The sequence below is a fragment of the Hyaena hyaena genome, unplaced genomic scaffold (genome assembly GCF_003009895.1).
Source record: "Hyaena hyaena isolate Hyena2069 unplaced genomic scaffold, ASM300989v1 scaffold_15, whole genome shotgun sequence".
In the NCBI taxonomy this organism is placed as follows: Eukaryota; Metazoa; Chordata; class Mammalia; order Carnivora; family Hyaenidae; genus Hyaena; species Hyaena hyaena.
In genome coordinates this window covers 4202280-4216927 of record NW_024080647.1, presented here as the reverse complement: position 1 = coordinate 4216927, position 14648 = coordinate 4202280, and the positions used below count along the sequence as shown (strand labels likewise).

At 38.3% G+C, this 14648-nt stretch overlaps 1 protein-coding gene across 1 annotated transcript in view; it reads right to left on the bottom strand.

Moving 5' to 3' along the window:
* CLPX (caseinolytic mitochondrial matrix peptidase chaperone subunit X) overlaps window positions 1-13628 on the bottom strand; it is a 41396-nt gene extending 27768 nt beyond the window's left edge. The window contains exons 1-3 of the mRNA XM_039219392.1: window positions 13365-13628; window positions 1934-2094; window positions 809-926 (exon numbers count right to left, since the gene is read on the bottom strand). Coding sequence (XP_039075323.1) covers window positions 809-926; window positions 1934-2094; window positions 13365-13443 — 358 coding nt within the window. The 5' untranslated portion in view covers window positions 13444-13628. The remainder of the gene's footprint in view (window positions 1-808; window positions 927-1933; window positions 2095-13364) is intronic.
* Between the last annotated feature and the right edge of the window lie 1020 nt (window positions 13629-14648).

Genomic DNA, 14648 nt, shown 5'->3' with positions numbered 1-14648 from the left:
TAAAAACATGCTACATACAGTACTTTTTCATACAGTGGCCAATTAATATTAATGATAAACGTGAAACTGTAACTGAGATCTCAGTATTTGGGTTAGAATATAGAGAATCCTCTCCAGCTAATCATCAGAAATTGAAACTTCTGCCAAACCTCACCAATGACCTTTTCACAGTTTGACTATATAGGAAGGCTGACATGACAGTGTAATGTAATTTACTCTTGAATTACCATTAACTCTAATCATGTAGGAAATGAGTTATTTGATTCATGAAACAAAAGATCTGTAGCAGCAACTTTGTATTTATTTCAGAGAGAGTTACTGACACTAACAGCAAAAGTGGGACTGTTGAGTTCTTCCTTCTCAGTGTCTAAATCATTAATAATTATCACACACTTTATAGAATTGAGGGCTTAGTTCTTCTGGTTACTCAGCGAGGGAAAAACACCTTAAAATGTGAATGACTGACCTCTCCAGCTCTATGAAATGCTCACAAGTATTTGAAGAATAGAGTAAAAACAGAATAAATATGCCTTGGATCTCCTATACCTTAACTGTCACATAGATGAACACTAACAAAATCATAATTTGAAATAAACATACATATGTAAAATAAAGAAGCAAATAGTTTTCTTACTGGTAATTGCAAAGTATTACCAGTTCTGGGGAGTTTTAGTATCTGGTGAACATAAGAGAGAATCATGTTAAGTTCAGGAAGAAAATAACTCTGGTTTACATAATTTATATGTTTCTAAGCAGTTTATGATTCATAGAAAAGGTAGAGAAGAAGAACAGAGGAAGTAATACTTACACACAAAGGTCTCTACATGAGTGCACAAGTCACCACATTTAGGACACCGCAGCTGGTTTCCACCTTTCCCTGAACTCCCAGAGCCTGATTTTTTACTGCTTCCCTCACTTGCTGATTTCTAATGTTTGTACAGGGGGAAAAAAGAGTGTCAGTTCAGCCAACCATTTTACATGTAACTTAAATATAAGCAAGTTAGCTTGTAATTAATCTTATAATTTTTATAATTTTTAGAGCAGAATTATTAGTATTATTTATATCTCTACTATTACTGGTATCAAAAGATCCATTTACCACAAAAATAAAATAAGTTCTAGTAAACACATATATTTATCTGTAGTCCTTCTTCACATGGTATGAGACAGCAGGTATAACAAATAGCTTTCTTTCCATGACTCGATGTTTACTGAGTGTTAACACTAGGAAAAAAAGTTACTACAGGTAAGGTACATTTCAGTGAAACTGAATCAGGAGCTACTATCATGACAAGCAGTGACTCATAGCTTTCTTCAATCTAACTTTTCTTATGTCCAAAATGGGGATAATTTTACCTATTTTAGAAGTCATTGTTAGAATTAAGTGTGGATATGAAAGTACCTAGCATTTTGTCTTACGTATAACATTATCTCAAGTGTTAGTGAAATTCACATAATGAAAAAAATTGGTAATAATTCACTGATCATCTATTTGCTAGCTATATAGTAGCCCAACATTAAGTTGTAGAGATAACCAAAATGTTTAGGTACAGAATTAAGTGAGATTTACACTATCATGAATTGTTAAGATTTGTGTGAAATGACAGCTATTCCTAATTTAATCCTACAGACTGCACAGATTTAATAAAGCTTCTTTATTACTTTGAAGTGTTAGAAATTTTAGTTAATGCTAACTGTAATACTTATACAATTATTTTACGGTTGAAACTAAAACACAAAATAAAATTACATAAAATTCTTCAGCTGATTTTATACATTTCACATTTCCTACAGATAACATATAAACCAACGGAATAGAGAAAACTATTATTACATTTAATTGTTTGAAGGAAGGAACTCAAATATATATATATATATATATATATATATATATATATACACACACACACACATTCCAATAAAGATAAGATACCTTATTTCCATCTCCAGAGCCATCTTTACTTATCCCATCTTTTGATGCAAAGTATGCTGGTGTTTCTGTAAAAGTTCTAAAGGGAGCTCTTCGTAGAATCTGAGTTTCAAAGGTCCCAAGCCTTCCTAAAACAGGTATATGAATGCGACCACAAGATATACCTAGAAATATAATGAAATTTATTAGTCTACACATCAAACATTAACATGCCTTCAGTAAATCCCCTGAAAACAAAAATTCCTAAGTATAAAAGAGGTTGGGAAAAACTATAGTTTTTCACAGTGGTAGTAACAAAACGGTAAACAGTGACACACACCATCAGAGGCAAAGCTCCCTTAAAAATAGGCCAGGCCTGGGCTTCCAACAGATTCCAGGTAAGGATGTTTCTTTCTGGGCCTGTTCTTTGGAAGTGAGTAAAGACTACTGAGGTTACTGCAAAGAGTGGCTCTTTGAAAGTGTGAGAGATGAGCAGTTCAACATCTGCCTCGCTTGTAGGGGAAAAAGGCCATTTACACCCTATATTCTTATTCTTCATTATTTCTATCAATGAGAAGAAACAATTGACATAAAAACATGTGTTTTAATGAACCATTTCAATCCTATAAAAAACCTATTTTTATTTATTTATTTAAAAATGTTTTATTTATTTCTGAGAGAGAGAGAGAGACAGCATGAGCAGGGGAGGGTCAGAGAGAGAGAGAGAGAGAGAGAGAGAGAGACAGAATCTGAAGGAGGCTCCAGGCTCTGAGCTAGCTGTCAGCACCGAACCCGATGCGGGCCTCGAACCCACAAACTGTGAGATCATGACTTGAGCGGAAGTCAGATGCTCAACCAACTGAGCCACCCAGGTGCCCCTCCTATAAAAAAATTTAGTAAACACTGTAACCACTATGTTGCTTTCAAACATTTTAACCTTTTGCCATATTTTAAAAAAATTTTTAATGTTTATTTATTTATTTTGAGGGAGAAAGTGCGTGAACAGGGGAGGGGCAGAGAGAAAGAATCCCAAGCAGGCTCCACACTGTCAGCACAAAGCTGGATATGGGGATGGGTTCAAACTCACAAAGTGTGAGATCATGACCTGAACTGAAATCAAGTTGAATGCTCAACTGAATGAGCCATGCAGGCGCCCCTTACCATATTTGAAGTTAAAATTATTAAAAAGGGTATAGGTTAACCCCTGACTTATGTGGCAAACTTTTTCTGTAAAGACCAGTATGGTAAATATTTTCAACTTTCTGGGTCATCTAGTCTCAGTTCCAACTACTCAGTCTGTAACATGAAAACAAACAATATGTAAACAAATGGGTGTGGCCAGACTTGGTCCATCAAAGGATCACTGTTGGCCGAACCCTGGTTTTACTCATATAAATACAAAATAAACCCCTAAATAAACTATAGTCAATGGCAAAAGAGGCATAATGTAAGTCAGCATTTCCCAAGTTGGTCTTTAAAAGAGTGTTCTCTACAAGAAAAACATATGGTCTTAGATCAAACAAAACTCCACAGATTTCAGTACTGAATACTATAGGGCTACTCAGAACCCTGCATAAGTTAGCATACATTAGTGAATCATACTGAATCACCTAAGAAGGAAGTTTCCCAGCAGTTTATCACAGCCATTAGGAGGTGATAACAAAAAGGGGGAAGGGGAAAAAGTTAATACTTAAATAAATTTGAGAAACTGATTTTATCTCCCTCATTTTGTTCCTTGCAAAATTCTCACCTCAGGCTTTAAATTATTATTTCTCTACCTGTTAGGGCTTTTAAGAGATCATGCACATATATATGTATTGTATCCGAACACAAAAATTGGTTTAAAATTACATCTTTCCAACAATTCAAAAGCAATTGTTTATAATAACTGATTTCATTAACTCCAGTTTTCTAAGACATTTGTGTACACAGAACTAGTTTCTAACTAAAATTAAGCCATCAAACTTAACAGAATGATATAAATTTTCTCATCTCTACACAAATTCACAAACACTAAAAAAGGAATAAGATTTATAACACTCTAGTCCCTAATCCATAGTCTGTAAAATGTTGTTTAGTGCTAATCATGCTAATTAATGTTTAATTTTAATGGATATTATATTAAAATACATTTGATGTTTTTCTTCTAAGTGATGTTTTCATTTAAAAAATTTTTTTAATGTTTTATTTATTTTTGAGAGAGAGAGGCAGAGGTGGGGCTCGAACTCACAAACCGCAAGATCATGACCTGACCCAAAGTCAGATGCTTAACCAACTGAGCCACCCAAGCGCCCCCTAAGTGATGTTTTCAAAAGACATTTCAAACTTTCTTTTTTTTTTAATTTTTTTTTTCTTAGTTCTGAGAGAGAGAGAGAGAGAGAGAGACAGCCTGAGCAAGGGAGGGTCAGAGAGAGAGGGAGACACAGAATCTGAAACAGGCTCCAGCCTCTGAGTTAGCTGTCAGCAAAGAGCCCGACTCGGGGCTCAAAACCACAAATTGTGAGATCATGACCTGAGCCGAAGTCTGATGCTTAAGCGACTGAGCCACCCCGGCGCCCCTCATTTCAAACTTTATCTAAAGCGTAACACCGCCATTTTTTTGCAGTAAATGTTAGCCATTACTCTCATTAGAGTGAGATTTAAAGTAGTTCATGAATTTTAAGTCAAACATTAATGATTTTCAAAGGACATAATATGGTTAAGCATAATATGGTTCCATATGTCAATCTAAAAAGCAAATCTAGAAAAGTAACCATGGAAAGGGATAGATGAAGAATACAGAAACTTGGGGCACCTGGGTGGCCTCAGTCAGTTAAGTGTCCAACTCTTTGGTCATGATCCCACAGTTTGTGAGATTCTGTCTCCCCCTCTCTCTGCCCATCTCCCACTCATACTGTTTCTGTCTCTCGCAAAATAAATAAAGAATACGGAAACTTAATGGGTGTTAAAGCTGGGTGATGAGTATTTGGGTGTCCCTTGTTCTATTCTGTGTATTATGGATGTGTATTTACATCCATAAATATGAATGGTAGCACAATAAAACAATTATAATCTATGTAACAAGTATAATTGTTTAATTGAACCATTACAGTATATTCGCAAAGAAAACCACAATTACAGCAAGCTTTATGTCAGACTATTTGTACTTGGATGTTTAGAATAAAACTTAACCCGGGGCACCTGGGTGGCTCAGTCAGTTGAGCACCAGACTTTGGCTTGGGTCATGATCTCACAGTTCGTGGGTTCAAGCCCTGCATCGGGCTCTGTGCTGACAGCTCAGAGCCTGGAGCCTGTTTCGGATTCTGTGTCTCCCTCTCTCTCTGCCCCTCCCCCACTCATGCTGTGTTTCTCTCTGTCTCAATAACAATAAACGTTAAAAAAAATTTTTTTTAAAAGAATAAAACTTAACCCTAAAGTATCACATACAGTGTATTAATTCCCATTTACAATAAACTACAGCTTTAAAAATTATGTTTAACAATTTATCATATCTAATAGTATTAGAAAATAAGCTGAAAATAAATTATCTTCTGGACTTTAAGAGAAACAAAAATTATGAACAGGATCCTTTCAAAGTCTACTTATTCTGAATAGAAAGAAAAATAAGTCCTTCACTTAAATAACTTACCAAGTAACATACGAAACCGATACAATCATACAATTACCATAAAAAATACTATCTGAAAAACAGGTTCATGTCATTTAAACTTCTAAATTTGAGAATTTCATTGCTAGCTCTGATGCAGTTTTAACTTTCTCCAGTCTATGAGCCCTAACAAGATGCCATAAATACTAAATCAGTAAGTAGTTCTCAAACTTGAGCATGCCCCACAATTACCTGGAGAGCTTGTTAAAACAAAGCACAGACCACAGCGGGTATTCCCTGGTTCTGACTCCGAAGGTTGCAGGTGGGACCCAAGAATGCATTTCTTTCTTTTTTTTTTTTAATGTTTGAGTGAATGAGGGACAGGGTGAGGGAGAGGGTGAGGGAGTGGGAGAGGGAGAGGGAGGGAGACACAGAATCCAAAGTAGGGTCCAGGTTCTGAGCTCTAAGCAGAAAGCTTAATGCCACGCTCAAACTCACAAACCGTGAGATCATGAACTAAGCCAAAGCTGGACTTAACTGAGTCACCCAGGTTACTGACCTCCCCAAATGCATTTCTTTTCTTTTTTTTTAAAGCAGGATAAATTATTTTCTTTTGGTGGGGGAGAGAGGCAAAGGGAGAGGGAGGGAGGGAGGGAGGAAGGAGGGGGAAAGAAACAGAAAAAGACAGAGAGAGAGAGAGAGAGAGAAAGAGAGAATCTTAAACAGGCTCCATGCTCAGTGAAGAGCCTGACACAGGGCTTAATCCCACGACCCTGGATCATGACCTGAGCCAAAACCAAGAGTCAGAAGCTCATTGACCGCGCCACCAGGTGACCCCCAACAAGAATGCATTTCTAACAAAATACCAGGTTATACTGATGATGTTGATCTGGGGACCACACTTTTTAAACCACTGTACTGAACAGTTTAAATGATTAGTCACTCACCAATCCTAAAATATCTTCACAGAAATCACTGTAGCAATCTAATCAAGAGTTTTAAATCCTTTTTATGCCATAGCAACCTAATCAAGAGTTTTAAATCCTTTTTATGCCATGTACCCCTTTGGGAGTCTGGTGAAGGGTAGATGGAACTCCTTCTCAGAATGTTTATAAATGTATAAAGTAAAATACATAACAAAGGAAGCCAACTATATTGAAGTAGTTGTCAAAATATTTTTAAAATATGCTTCTTGCCAACATCATACTCCATTGGTGAAAAACAGAACCTTTCCTCTAAGGTCAGGAGGAAGACAAGGATGTCCTCTCTCATCACTTTTATTTAACACGGTACTGGAAGTCCTAGCCACAGCAATTAGACAAAATAAAGAAATAAAAGGCATCCAAATTGGTAAAAAAGAAGTAAAACTCTATTTGTAGATGGCATATACTATATGTAGAAAACCCTAAAGACTCCACCGTAAAACTACCAGAACTGATAAACAAATTCAGTAAAGTCATAGGACACAAAAGCAATGTACAGAAATGTGTTGCATTCCATATACACTAAAAAATGAAACACCAGAAAGAGAAATTAAGGAAACAACCCCATTTACAACTGCACCATAAACAATAAAATATCTAGGAATAAACTTAACTAAAGAAGTGAAAGACCTGTACTCTGAAAACTATGAAATGCTGATGAAAGAAATTCAAGATGATACAAGGAAATGGAAAGACATTCCATACTCATGGACTGGAAGACAAATATTGTTAAAATATCCATACTACCCAAAGCAATCTACAGATTTAATCCAACCCCTATCAATATACCAATAGCAGTTTTCACAGAACTAGACATAAACAATCCTAAAATTTGTATGGAACCACAAAAAACCTAAAATACCTAAAGCAATCTTTAAAAAAAAAAAAACTGGAGAAATCACAATTGCAGACTTCAAGTTATATTACAAAGCTGCAGTAATTAAAACAGTATGGTACGGGCATAAAAAGAGACATACAGATCAATAAAACTGAAAGAAAAATCCAGAAATAAACCCAAAATTATATGGTTGGTTAATCTTCAAGAAAGCAGGAATGAATACATAATAGGAAAAAGACAGTCTCTTCAACTGTCAACATCTCAAAGTGTGTTGGGAAAACTGGACAGTCATATGAGAAGAATGAAACTGGACCACTTTCTTTCACCACACACAAAAATAAACTCAAAATGGATTAAAGACCTAAATGTGAGACCCGAAATCATAAAAATCCTTGAAGACAGCACAAACAGTAATTTCTCAGACATCAGACTAGATAGGTCTCCTGAGGCAAGGGAAACAAAAGCAAAAATAAGCTATTGGGTCTACAACAAAATAAACAAAATAAACACAAAATAAACAAATGAAAACTTTCTGCACAGCAAAGGAAACAGTCAAAGGCAACCCACTGAATGGGAGACAATATTTGCAAATGATATAACCAATAAAGAGTTAGTATCCAAAATATATAAAGAACTGATACAACTCAACACCCAAAAAACAAATAATCCAACTAAAAAATGGACAGAAGACATGAACAGACATTTCTCCAAAGAAGACATCCAGATGACCAACAGACACATGCAAAGATGCTCAACATCAGTCATCATCAGGAAAATGCAAATCAAAACTACAATGAGATATCAACTCACACCTGTCAGAATAGCTAAAATCAACAACATAAGAAACAATAAGCATTGGTAAGGATGTGGAGAAAAAGGAACCCTACTGCACTGTTTGTTGGAATGCAAGCTGGTGCAGCTACTATGGAAAACAGTATGGACTTTCCTCAAAAATTTAAAAATAGAACTACCCTATGATCCAGTACCCAGTATTATGGGGTATTTGCCCAAATAATACAAAATCACTAATTCAAAAGGATACACCCCTATGTTTACTGCAATATTATTTACAATAGCCAAACTATGGAAGCAGCCCAAAGGTTTATTGATAGATGAATGGATAAAGAGGTGATATCTGTATATAAATATAAAATATATATACATATATAAACTATTCAGCCATAAAAAAATAAAATTTTGCCATTTGCAAAGACATGGATAGAACTAGAGAGTACTGGGGCACTAGGTAGCCCAGTGGGTTTAGCTCTTGACTTCGGCTCAAAGCCCATGATTTCATGGCCTGAGCCCTGTATTGAGCTCTGCACTGACAGCACAGAGCTTGCTTGGATTTCTCTCTCCTTGCCCTTTCCCCACCTGCTCACGCTCATTCACGCATGCTCACTTGTGTTTGTTGTTAAAAAAAAAAAAAAAAAAAAAAGAACTAGAGTTTTAACCTAAGCAAAATAAGTCAGTCAGATCACACCAAATGATGTGGAATTTAAGAAACAAAACAAATGAGCAAAGGAAAAAGAGAGAAAGAGAAAAACAAAGAAACAGATTCTTAACTATGGAGAACAAACTGATGGTTACCAGAGGGGAGGTGGATGAGGGGATGGGTGAAATAGGTGTTGGGGATTAAAGAGTACACTGATAGTGGAAAAAATAATAAATTTTAAAATAAAATTAAATATGCTTTTTTACTAACAAAATTAAATAAGACTTAACAGCTTTTTAAACAACTACCATGATTTCAAAGTAGTAAAAAGTATAAATGATATTTTAATATATGAACAACTGTAATGTGATACAAAAATATTTGTGATTCTGATTGGTGACAAATTCACAGATATTGCTATTATTACTGTGGGTTGTTGCCTACATTCATAATTGAAGGAAATGCTATATTTCAGTTAGTGATTAGTGAAAATAAAATTACAGAACTTCTGAATTCTATCTCTGGACACTGTGGAGGCCTGCGAATTTCAGGTGAAGAAGCCCTATAAAAGCCAAAAAGGGAAGTATTTCTGAAAAGTTTATTTCGAAAGAATACTTGGCAGCAATAAGAGAAGACGGTTAAAAGCTAATCCATTTACAAAACTTTTGTCATACAGATAAAACTTTGAGTTTTAGAGAAGTTTTTTTAAAAAAAATAAAGTACATTGATTTTAGGGCTACTAAGAACTAGCAGAATAATTTATTCAACTTTTAAATATTTGACTTCCTATATTCAATCTTTAATCCACAGCTTTTAAAAAAAATGTTTAACGTTTATTCATTTTTCCTATAGTCAATCTTAAACCAAGCTTTCTCTGAAAATATATGTGATTCAATTTAAAACATACACTAATCTTTAAATTTTAGAAACAGAACTAATGAAAAACTTTCTCTCTCTGAAGTGACAACATTTAAGTGTATAACAATTGATGAAATGGCAAATCAAGTTAAATGCTTGCTTAACCACCTGGCCTCTAACCTCTAACAAAAATTGAAAAAAAATTCAACAAAAACAAACAATGCCAGCAACTAGGTAGATATTTATTGCTTTTTTTAGTCCTAAAAATTCATTTCATGCCCAAGTTATTGTTTCCTGAATTCTGAATACTTTTTTTTTTTTTTATCTTTTTTTTTTTTAACTTTTTAAATGTTTTATTTATTTCTAGGAGAGAGAGAGAGAGACAGCGTGAGCAGGGGAGGGTCAGAGAGAGAGGGAGTCACAGACTAGGAAACAGGTTCCAGGCTCTGAGCTGTCAGTCAGCTCAGAGCCCGACGCGGGGCTCGAACCCACGAACCGCGAGATCATGACCTAAGCGAAAGTCGGACGCTTAACCTACTAAGCCACCCAGGCGCCCCTGAATACTTCTTAATAAAGAAAAATATCATCACTCCCATAATAGTTTTCCTCAAGTTTAAAAATGTTGAATGGGTTTTCACTAAGGCTAGTCTGCTGGTCTGAAGAGGAATATGCCAAGAAAAGAGAAATGTTTATCAAGAAATAGTTTGCAATTCCAGAAATTAAGATTCTCTATCATTTATTCACTTTGCCTTATTTAATTTGTATTGTATTTAAATAACAAAAGACAGAGACTTAAAATCTAGCCAAAGCTGTTAAGGTAGGCACATCACACAACTATCATGAAAATTATAGACGCTAACATTTTTGATTATCTTCACATTTACACTCTCATAAGATGACACCCTTTCACTGGACACAGACTGAAAGTAGCCAAAAATCAAGGGAGTTACAGGTGATTCCACAATTCTCACAGCCAAATTCAGACCGAGTACTGTCATTCAGAGTTTGGTAATGGAATCAAGCGTTCCTGAATGCACATATTTAGAATGCTAATTATTCTGTATGCAAAGCACATTTAAAAATATACACATATTTACACAAATGTACAAAAATAGATAAAAATTGAAAATTCCAGCAATTTGAGTAGAAATAAAATTTAAAATTTCTCCTTTACTACAAGTTTCACTCAAAGGGAATAGTGTGAAGAAACACATTATATAGGATACATATAGCCAACAGGAAAACAGATCCAGGATCTAGTATGACAATTAACCAAGTAATTTTTCAAATTACGATTTAAAATTTTTATTTATGGGGGCCTAGGTGGTTCAGTCAGTTAAGTGTCTGACTTTGGCTCAGGTCAATCTCTCATGGTTCATGAGTTCAAGCCCCGCATCAGGCCCTCTGCAGCCAGCGTAGAGCCCACTTAGGATCCTGTCTCCCTCCCTCTGTACCTCTCCCTTGCGTGTGCTTGTGCTGTCTTTCTCAAAATAAACAAACATTAAAAAAATATATACATTATGCATTTAAAAAAAGAAGAAATAAATAATTTATATTTTAATAAATGTTTATTTTTGAGAGAGAGTGCACATGAGCAAGCAGGGAAGGGGCAGAGAGAGAGAGAGGGAAAGAGAGAATCCCAAGCAGGCTCCAGCTGTTAGGGCTTCAGCAAAGAACCCGACTCAGGGCTCCATCTCACTCACAATCATGATCTGAACCAAAATCAAGAGCTGGACGCTTAAGGGACTGAGCCACTCAGGTGCCATCCATTTAAAACTTTTAAAGTCTAACATGACAAATAGAAATAGAGAATGGGACAATACTCCAAGAGAGCTCTGAAATCTTTTTATTCTTACTTCATTGTATAATTTCTTCTTGAGACTATTTTGATTATTTTTTTTGTTTACCTATATTTTTGAAACTCTTAAATTTGTAAGAATAATAAGCTAGCTAAAGTTCAATTCTGATTTTTCTCTTTTGCCCCTTTCCTTCTTTTCAAAAATCCTAAATAAAAATAACCTTCCAGGAGTTTTTTAAGTCCTTAAAGAAAATATTTCTATATTGAAGACTAGTGTATAACCTTAGAGTTTCTACTACGGAAAATAAGCATTTTGTGTAATAAAGCTTTAAGAGAGTCTTAAATCGATGTGAAAATCATGCTGTTTCACCGTCATGTAAAAATATTATCTTCTATAATGACATGAGTTTATGTCCCATATTTTAAGCTTAATTTACTCCTGTACAGTGAAAATAATGGTTTGATCACTTCTGAAAACTTATGGCAAACTTGTATTAACAAAGAGATAATATCTAAAATGAGACATTGATTTGTGTTGATTCACCTAATGATTCATTAAAATTTTAAAACAGTGGTTGTTTTGAAAAGAAAAAAAAATTACCACACACCTCTCATGATTCATAGTTTTACGGACAACTGATTGGAATTGATGAAGAACTTGGTCAAAGAAGCCTTCTCTGCCCAGAGAACACACACCCGTTACCCAACTCCCACAAATGATACTATTCTTTGTCTGCTCCAGGAGATTTAAACTTGCAGATGAGGAGTTGTTCACCCCTCTATCTCCAGCACCAAAACAGGGCCCAGCACACATTAGGCCCTCAAAAAAAGATGTCAAATAAGTGAATTTCAATGTCACTTTCACGTGTTTCCTACTCAAATTCCTGGAGTATGGACATCTACTAGTTTAGGTTTAACAAAGCCTTGGGACTAAATTCACTCCTTTACATTTATGTATCGCTTTACAAATGCTTCTGCCCACATTACTTCATTTCATCCCTCCTTGTGAAATAAACCGTCGAAAGACGTACCTTAAAGTATACGGTAGGAGCTTTTATAATTAACTTAAAATACAGGAAAAGGGGGCTTTTTAAAATTTAGTTAGTTGACAAGCCAAAATAAAATAACAGGATCTAGCCTGTAGTCTTAATATTCATAAGAGTTGGGGAAGAGGAAAATGGTTTCTGTTCCGGAATCTCTTGGCTGGGATGACACCCACAGCTCCTGATAAACTAAAGGTAAACAAGCGCCATCCTTAAAACTATCTCGGACCGTCAAGTTGGGAAAACCGGCAAACGACTAACCGAGACATCTGAGTACTTCAAAAACAACTTCTGCGGGAATTTCTCCACCCCGGCAGCTTCCCTGCGGGCCGCGAGGTTTCCCCGGAGGGCCGTGAGCCCCGCTTATGTCCCGGTGGAAGCGGCCGCACAATGACAGTGACACCGTGGGTCTCGCGCGGCCTGCGTCCGGGACAGCCGGCTCGGCGCCCTGGGGGGGTGGGGGTGGGGCCTAAAAAGTGGCAACCCCTCCCCTGGGCCCTTCCGGGAGCCCCCGCCAGGCAGGGAAGGGAACCCGGCCGGGCTCCAGAGAAGCTAAAGCCATGGAAGGCGGCAGTGCCCGGCAGGCCTGGGTAGGGTGTGGGGCACTTTTTAACGAAAGGAGTATTTTGTGCCTCTTCCAGGCTTCCTTGCTAATTGGCCACATTCCGGCCCCTAACTCAAGAGGCCTGAACGTGCGCGGGCTGGCGAGCAAAAGGGGTCTACTTCAAATTTGAGAAACAGCTGTCCCAAGGGTTGGCAGAACCCCATCCCAAAGTGGAAGGGGGGGGCAGGAGAAACGTCGCGCATCCCCTCACACCCTTGAGGTAGGGTAGACCTCCTGCCCTCCCCGGGATCCCCACCCCCGGCCGGTACACTCCTGGGCCATTGGTTCACGTGAGGAACTACTTCATTACCTCTCTGCGCGGAGGCGAGCGAGGAGGTGATGAGCCGCGCGGCGACCGTGCCGCAAGTACAAGCGCCGCAGCCGGACATCTCCGCTGGGCCTAGGCTGGGGCTTTGCCCCCTGCTGCCCTCCGGTCTCAGCCGCCCGACTCGTATTCACAGAGCGCGCTGGCTTGGCTCCTGACCCTCCCGCTGGCTCCTAGGCTCAGTGCAGAGCTCACCGCCTGGCAGCCAGGCCTTCGCGCTCTTCGTGCCCGACTGCCGTCTACTCTGTAGACACTTAACCCCCCTCCCTCCCTCCCCCTGCTCCTCTTCCCCCGCTCCTCTTCCCCCCACCCCCTCCGCCTACCGAGCCCGGGGAGCGTGCGCGCGCCTGCGTCCTAGGCCTAGGGAGGGGGCGTGGGCGCGCGTTGCGTGTGCGTGCGTGATACACCGAAGAGCAGAGAGGGGAAAGGGGGCGGTAACCTGGGCGCCAATGAACACGCTACGGCGTATGGCCGACCCCAATTGGGACAACTACAATCCCGACATGCAATTCTTCCGGAAGCTCCTTATCCTACCATAGAAAAGTGCCACAGACGCGGAGAGATGCATGCCGGGAGTTGTAGTTCCAACTGGTCACAGTAATTCCTGGCTATTTTCGGTTGGTGCCGAAGACGGTCATAGTGAGGCTGGTTGGTGGCTTAGTTGGCCGCAGGACTCTTTAAAATCCTTTGGCTAGGGGCGCCTGGGTGGCTCAGTCGTTTAAGCGTCCGATTTCGGCTCAGGCCATGATCTCACGATTTGTGGGTTCAAGCCCCATGTCGGGCTCTGTGCTGACAGCTCGCTCAGAGCCTGGAGCCGGCTTCAGATTCTGTGTTCCCTTCTCTCTCTGACCCTCTCCTGCTCACCCTGTCTCTCTCTCAGAAATAAATAAAACATGAAATAAAAAATTTTTTAAAGAAAAATAAATAAAATCCTTTGGCTGCTGCGGGACGCTTCAAATTGAATAAGTTTCTTCCACTGGGGATTCCACATCTTATGTACCTTATCTTCCCTTTAGTTTCCTCACCTGCAACATAGTAGAGGTATTTTTACCTAGTTCCGGAGCAAGAGCTGTTCGATGACAGCTCTTGTTCTTTCAAGCCAAGTGATAACTCTTCCAGCTGTTATTAGTCGCTGGATGCTTTATGATCCTTCATCGGTTCTCTTAAAGGCTTAAGCTGATCACACCCTGGTAAATAGTTCTCTTCTGTTACTCCAGCGTCTGCAGGACTGATTCCTCTCTGGACAGCAAAAGCAGGTCGACAGGCTCT